General features: G+C 44.9%; 1 protein-coding gene across 1 annotated transcript; it reads right to left on the bottom strand.

The window, feature by feature from the left end:
- Positions 1-356: 356 nt before the first annotated feature.
- Positions 357-2,834, bottom strand: LOC147827391 (PRAME family member 27-like). The gene is made up of 4 exons (XM_087214488.1): positions 2,506-2,834; positions 1,991-2,115; positions 1,536-1,653; positions 357-471 (listed from the first exon to the last, which is right to left on the bottom strand). The coding sequence occupies exons 1-4, from the start codon at positions 2,832-2,834 to the stop codon at positions 357-359; spliced, it is 687 nt and encodes a 228-aa protein (XP_087070614.1).
- Positions 2,835-7,037: the final 4,203 nt, after the last annotated feature.

Genomic DNA, 7,037 nt, shown 5'->3' with positions numbered 1-7,037 from the left:
GGGATGGCTTAATGGCTGCACAATCCTCCTCAGCCCATCCCGAATCTGGTCCAGTCTCAGCAGGTGGACACAATGCTTGGGAACATAAACCTCGTTAGGAGCAGAGTACACCTCCAGGTGTAAGTTGCTCAGCCTTGCAGTGTGACACAGCAGGCTCTCCGGGGTGGCTATGGACATGGAGTTCCTCATGTAGCTGAAGGTAGTGAGCTGGGAGCAGTGGCTCAAGGCAGGCAGAAAGGTGGGTGTCAGTGATCCCACAGGCCTACAAGTGCAGGGTGGCCAGAGTGGGTGCAATATTATTCAGGGGAGATCGAAGGGGATCAGGACTAAAATGGGTCAGCCTGATACCATGTACTCTAATCTAAGTGTTTCAGGTGTCTGGTGCTCAGACACTGTGGCAGCTGGCTCCAGTCAGAGTGTGAAAGCTGGTAGTATATTAAAGAAAGGGTCTCCAAGGTGGATGGCAGGCACCTAGAGAGAGACCAAGCAGTTAGATCGGTGGTGAAAAGTAGGGAGTGGTGGAAAATAACTACAAGGTGGACCAATTGTCATTTGAGTCTTCCAATGTAGGCTGAGATCATTCACCTTCACTTTCATGACTGGCTGCATCTAGAATCTCTACAATTCCCTTTTCCTTTCTCTCTAGCAGAAACCACAGACCCTTCCCAATGAGGCCACAGGAAATAGGCAGGAAGGACAAATCAGACAAGATCTGGCCACATCCACTGGGGTTGCCAAAAAGGATGTCAGCAGAGTCTGTGTCCTTGTTCCCAGTCTTGCACCTCTGCTCCTTGCCATCAGCTTCAGAGTCCTGCACTTCCCACCTGGTCATCCCCCCACCATGACTGTCAGGAAGATCAGAGAGGCTTTGGGCATTGTTAAGCCTCAGGGACATTGGCTGTAAATGAAGAAGACAGCTAATTTAGGAAGCAGAAGTGTAAGCAACGTTAAGTACCTGTCTCTTCCCACAGCCACCAAGTAGGGACTAGGCTGTATCTAAGGCAGAAAAGGGAAAGGTGAAGAAGAACAGTAAGGCAGAGAAAGAGTTGGAAAGACAGCAGTTGCTTTCTGGGATAAGGAAGGCATAGGAAGACAGTGGATACAATCCAGTTGGGGCTGTGCAGTCTCTGCTGGTGTCAACAGCATCATTTTCCAGTGGGAGACAGTTCCTGTGCAAGAAGATTACACATTGAGTGTAAGGTGTGAGCTCTTGTCTTCCTTCATTGCCCTCTGTCTTTTCTGTTTCTCAGCACCTTACCATAGATGTGCTTTCTAAGGAAGAAATCACTCACCTGCTCTCACTGTATCTGAGCCCTAACCTCTGGCATCCTAGCACAGTGGCCTTTTCCTATCTGGTTACTCCAGGAAAGCGCTTATGTGACACCTTGCTTTAGGACTGAGGGATGAAAAAGGCAATGTGTTGATACTCTAGTGTTTGATCTCTGTCATATGTCCTGTGGGTGGCACATGGTCACTGATCTTTCTAGAACACAGAAAGGATCTTCTGACCCTGGCGAGAGAGCTCAATATCTTACCTGAGCACCTGGTCCAGGGGGCCTTCCAGGAAGGAGACAGATTCCATATAAATCTCCTGCAGGCAGTGAAGCTTAAGAAATTGAGAGGTGATTTGGGTGGCCAACTCCTTTCTCTCTGCTAGAGAAAGGGACACAGGCACACAGATGTTATTGAGAATTAGTTTGTGAAGATTTTGCATCTGGCCCAGGTAAGGGGCAAAATGAGCCAAGGTAAAGGGTGTCCAGAGGTTCTGCACATCCACCTCCTGCACAGAACCAAGCTTTAGCATTTCCAGGACCTCTGTGATACTTTCAATGCATGTCGTGGTAATGCACAGCTTTGTACAATCCAGCTTCACTAGACCTTTCCTCTTTTTGACCCACTTGAGGAGGAAGGATTGGAATGGATACTGAAATTTCTGACCAAGACTCAGGTCTACAATAGTCTTGAAGGGCATCTTTTCTGCTGCCCTTGCCTGCCTCTTCTCTGTTTCTCCTCTTCATGGCCTCTGAGGAGCTGGCTTCCAATTTGTTTGCAGCCCAGGATCTCCAGAATTTTTGGTGCTTGTCCTGCATATCTAGCACCTGCAGTTTCAGTCTCCTGTGGGTGAACCAGTAGGAGTCTGAGAATTTAGTCCAGGACCCACTTTCTTCCCGTGATTTGCTAATCTCAGACATCAGTTGCTACCTTCTCCACTTTTTCTACGCTGTAGTTTTTTCCTTTCTTTTTCCTCTTTGGATCTAGCCCAATCTCTACTCTTAGTGCCTATAGGAGGAGCCAGGAACTTCCTGCACCTTTCATTGCTGCCTCCCTATTACCTGTACTCCCCATCTGGCAGTCAACTCACAGATAGTTCAGCAATGCCCAAGACTTCTACCAGTCACCATCAGAAGTGTCTGCTTTACCTTCTAGTTTCCATTCTACCTGATACTTTCTGTCCTTTGCTCGAATCCTAGGGCCCTCCCTCCAGGATACCTGGGTTACACTCACCTGGAGCAAACTTTCTGGCTCAGCAGCACATCCAGCCCATCCAGCACAGCTTGTAAAATTCTTTTCTGCACCTGCCCAACTTCCACCTCTGTGTCTGAAGTCTGTAGATTCCTCTTATTCATCAGTGCTCCTAGTGGCAGGTAGGGAAAGGGCCAGGACAGCACCATGGCCTTCAGGGCCTCAGTGTGTCCCCTGGTGAAGGCCTCCATGAACACTGGTGGGAAGAGCTCCCCTGGCAAATCTTCCACAGCCCCCATGGCCAAGTCCTTGTCCTTCAGCGAGCTCTGAGTTGCCAGTCTCAGTAGTGTGAGTGAGGGCTGGGTGCTCATCCTGGTGAATCTACAAGGCCAAGAGTCCTGGGGAGATGTCAAGAAAGAGATATCCTTTCAGGAAAGGTTAAGACACCCTTTCTCCTCACCCATCAGGAAAACTTTCAGCTATAAAGTTCCTGTTCTGACAATGGGAAAAGAGTCTTCAGTTTACCCTAAATCTCTTCTGTTCTCATGGTCCCAAAGCATTACCCCTGCCTGTAATGACACCAGGAACAATGTCTAACAGCGCCCAGGTGAAGCAAAGTGATGACTAAGACATCCATTTCCAACTGCAGCACCCTGAACTCTGGGCCCACTGGGAACTGGGAATCAAGAAATCTGAAACTGACTCTTGCCAGTTTGGGGAAAAATTTCTAATCTTCACTCCAAAAACACAGTATAACCAAGAAAATGGAAGGATCACATGGCCCACAATCCACCTGCCTAAGAAAAATTAAGCAGAGTATAAGATGAATGCCATGTATATTCATTTCAAATAATTCTAGAATGCATCATTTTCCTCCTACCATGGCACTGGAAGGAGTAAGAACAGGTCTGATGTGTCTGGCACCCCTTTTGGTTACCTGGGTCATCCATTACCTGGCAATGGAAGGAGAAACTCAGTGGAATAACCACTCAGCAGTGTGATCAGCTGCTCTGGGAATTTCTTAGGCTGAGAACCCTCTTGTTCGATGAAAATATGGTATATCTCCATGGAGTTATGGATCAGAGTTCATGGCCTTAGTCATTCACGGAATTTTTTTAGAACCTAATTAGTAATTGCTAGTGGAAACCCCTGCAATTTTGAGCAAACCACAAATGTGCTCCATAATTTTTATTTTGAAGGGAGGTTTTCAAGTAACCAATCAGAGAACGTTATTCATTTCTCCTTTCTGCTGGTTGGCTGCTGCCCTTTAACCCATCTCTGTCAGATACAAAGGCATTTTCACATAATAACAGGTTGCTAAACAATATGTAGCTCTCTCAAGAATTCTCAATTTTGTTCTTCTTAAAGTCCTTAGATCCCTAAATGTAGCCAAAATATCCTACACCAGAGGCTTTAATAGAGTATTTTATTAAATTACATAACTGGGGGAGACATAACATATTTAGAGTTTAAATTATAAAAATAGGCATTGATAGGCATTTTTCTGTCCATAATTGAAATTCAAGGTTTTTCACAATTCCTGGGTGCTCTAGGGAAGTAACCCCATGAATTTCAGAGTCTACTGTACATGTATCAGAAGCTGATGGAAGTGGGAACTGAAAGATAAGGTGGAAGAAGTATTTTAGAAAAGGGAAAAACAGATAAATGAGCTTAACAGAACAGGAAATATTTGAAGAACACAATGGAGACTAAGGTATTATCTTGGACTGTGGAAAACTGGGGAACTGGTATTACTTGAATTCAATTCACTATTGTCTTTTGTGTGGCTTTAGCCAAACTGTTCAAACTCAGATTTTTCTCATCTGTTAATGGGACTTGCAATTTTATCCATTCCTCATTATTTTTTTAACAGAAATTGTACTATAATTTCATAGTGAAGGATTGTAGGGTGTCTGCCCATCCTCCTAAGAATCTGTGGTTCAGCCTTGTTCCTTACTCTGTCCTCTTCCCTGGAAGCTTGGGAAGATTTGTCTCTACTGCTACCTCGAACACAATCCCCACCCCCAGCATAGATTTGTCCTGCTGGTCCATGCTGCAGAATTAAATGAGTGACCACTGCTGTGACACCCAGCTTTCTACATCCCAGTATAACTAACCACCCTGCTATACCTCAGTCCTCACAAACCATTTCCTACTGGCTCCACTCTCAATGAGTGTCACCAACACTCATTGTGCACCTATGGCATCTAGGACTCATGCACTTTAGTTCTTAGAGATGCAGGTGGAGGTTGAAAGGTGTAGGGTGAAGGGTGAAGGGCTGAGGGAGGAACACATAGGGGGAGGGTGGGGATGGACCAGAGAGGGACAAAAACTGCCAGGAAGGTGGAGGCTGGGGAGAATCACAGAGGGACAGCCATGACTTCCTGTCCTCCTCACTTTCTCCCTTGCTGCCTGCCCTCAGGGCACTGAGGGCATTTGGGCAGGTGATAACCTACCTCAGTTTCTGCTGGAAGTCAAGATGACCCATTAGAACTGCCCCTTAGTAGGCCATGGTCATGTGAGGTTAATGCCAGAATTGACTTAGGCAAACTGGTGCTGCCCACAAAAGTTCACAGAAGTCAGCCAGGTGTGGTGGCCACTCCTCTAATCCCAGCACTCTGGAGGCCAGGGCAGGAGGGTCACCTGAGTTCAAGACCACCTTGGGTTACATAGTGAGTTCAAGGCTACTTGAACCTGAAGTACAAAAAAAAAGCAAAACAAAACAAAAAAAGCTTAGTTACTGATATCTTTCTCTGAGTGCTTCTTATGTGTCTGACCCTGAAATATCACTGCAGCCCGCAAGTCCATGCTGCTGTCAACCCCCCATCATTATAATCTTTCACAGACACAACTGATAAAGATTATCTGTTTACTACAAATTTCAAAGTCTACAGGAGAATAATTCTCTTTCTGACTTGAAACTTTCCCTCCCAGCTCACAGCCCATTTCATGCACCACTAAATGATTTTTTAGTGAGCAGTAGGAAAACCTGTGCAACAATATTATAGAGCATTTCAAAGTTAGGATGGAAAATGCTGAGATATTGATTGCCATACATTCTCATGTATCTGAAATTTACCATTTAGGGATGGAAATGGGAACAGACAGATCCACTTATTTTTTTTTTTTTCTGAGACAGGGTCTTGCTCTGTAGTTTAGGCTCCCCTTGTACTCGTTATGTAGCCTTGGCTCTGGGCAATGCTCCTCCTCAGCCTTCCAAGTGCTGGGATTACAGCCATGCTCAACCATCCCTGGCTGCTTCACTTTAAAAAGTATTGCATAGAATGTTATTCAGATGTTTGTGAAAAGGACCATCTAACCTATCCTTCATAAAACCACTAAGTTGATAGTCAATAATTTTATGGAATAGAAAGAAAGGATTTAAAAACCTGTAATCCAGGAGTGGTGGTGTCTAGACTTTATTCCAACATCTAGGAGGCTGAGGCAGGATCATCACAAGTTGCAGCCTAGGGAACTTGGTGACTTTGTGAGACAAAAAATCAAAAAGCTCACAATATAATGAAATTCATATCCAGCTAAGGTAACATTGTGACTTAGTGAGAACTTTTTCATGAGATTCCCAAAAAAATAATAGCTGGTGATATAATGAAATTTGTTTTCAGCTAAGGAAACATGGCAACTTAGTGAGAAGCCTTAAAATAAAAAACAAGTCACGAGTGGTTGAATACTCCTGTAATCCCAACACTCTGGGATGCTTAGGCAGGAGGATCAAGAATTTGAACCCAGCCTGGGCCGTATAACATCTGAGTGAGAATTTGTTTCAAAAGAAAACGTGACAAATGGGCTGAGATGAAGTTCAGTGCAAATGTCCTAGGTTCCATCCCCACTACCAAAAAGTAAAAATAAATTAACAAACTTAAAGGTAGATGCTGCTGGGCAGGTAGGCTGGAGCATACCTCTAATTCCAGTGCTTTGGAGGTGGAGGCAGGAATTGCTGTGACTTTGAGGCCCCCATGGTCTACAGACTGTGTTCAAGACCATCCTGAACTAATAGTGAGAACTTCTCTCAAAAGCAAAAAAGAAAAAGAAATTTTACACCCAAAATCAAAGTATTTTAGATGAATGGAAATCTGCATTTTAAGGCAAAATCTAAACCTTACCTCTATTCAACTGAATTTACAGAAAAAGGACATTCATGGCACCTTGGGCTGCAGGTCACCATGAGACACTGGCTGAGGGCAGACAGGGTGAGTGTCCTCAGGAGGGAGGTGACTCACCAGGGGGAGGAGGTTGTCCTTGTCCTCAGGGCTCTCAGGAAACCAGGCAGAGTCTGGGCTCCAGGATCCCCAATGCTCCTCAGAAATCTTTATTGACTCCTGGTCCTGTCTCCCTTTTCAGAGATTGCTTTCCACCCAGTGTGGGTTCTGAACCTAAACCCAGTTAATCCTGACTAGTTTTCAGATTATGCCAGATTAAAGCATAGATAGGATGAACAGTCTCTTTTTGAAAGGCAAGAGCTAAGAAGGGATTGGAAATCCAGGACTCATTCACGGATTGATTCCACACCCATGTTTTGTTTTACTCACATGTGACCATCATAGCTCTGCGTGTGA

Source organism: Heterocephalus glaber, unplaced genomic scaffold (genome assembly GCF_053883595.1).
Source record: "Heterocephalus glaber isolate CG9 unplaced genomic scaffold, H.glaber_assembly_v1.0 deba00001447, whole genome shotgun sequence".
NCBI classification, from domain to species: domain Eukaryota; kingdom Metazoa; phylum Chordata; class Mammalia; order Rodentia; family Bathyergidae; genus Heterocephalus; species Heterocephalus glaber.
The sequence above is the reverse complement of the archived record's forward strand: the minus strand, read 5'-3'. Positions and strand labels throughout refer to the sequence as shown.

Coding starts and splice junctions, on each gene's coding strand:
- LOC147827391 (XM_087214488.1), bottom strand. CDS start 2,834: ATGAGCACCCAGCCCTCACTCACACTACTGAGACTGGCAACTCAGAGC. Junction 2,116..2,505: donor AGCCAGAAAGTTTGCTCCAG/GTGAGTGTAACC, acceptor GTTCACCCACAG/GAGACTGAAACTGCAGGTGC. Junction 1,654..1,990: donor GAGAAACAGAGAAGAGGCAG/GCAAGGGCAGCA, acceptor CCCTTTCTCTAG/CAGAGAGAAAGGAGTTGGCC.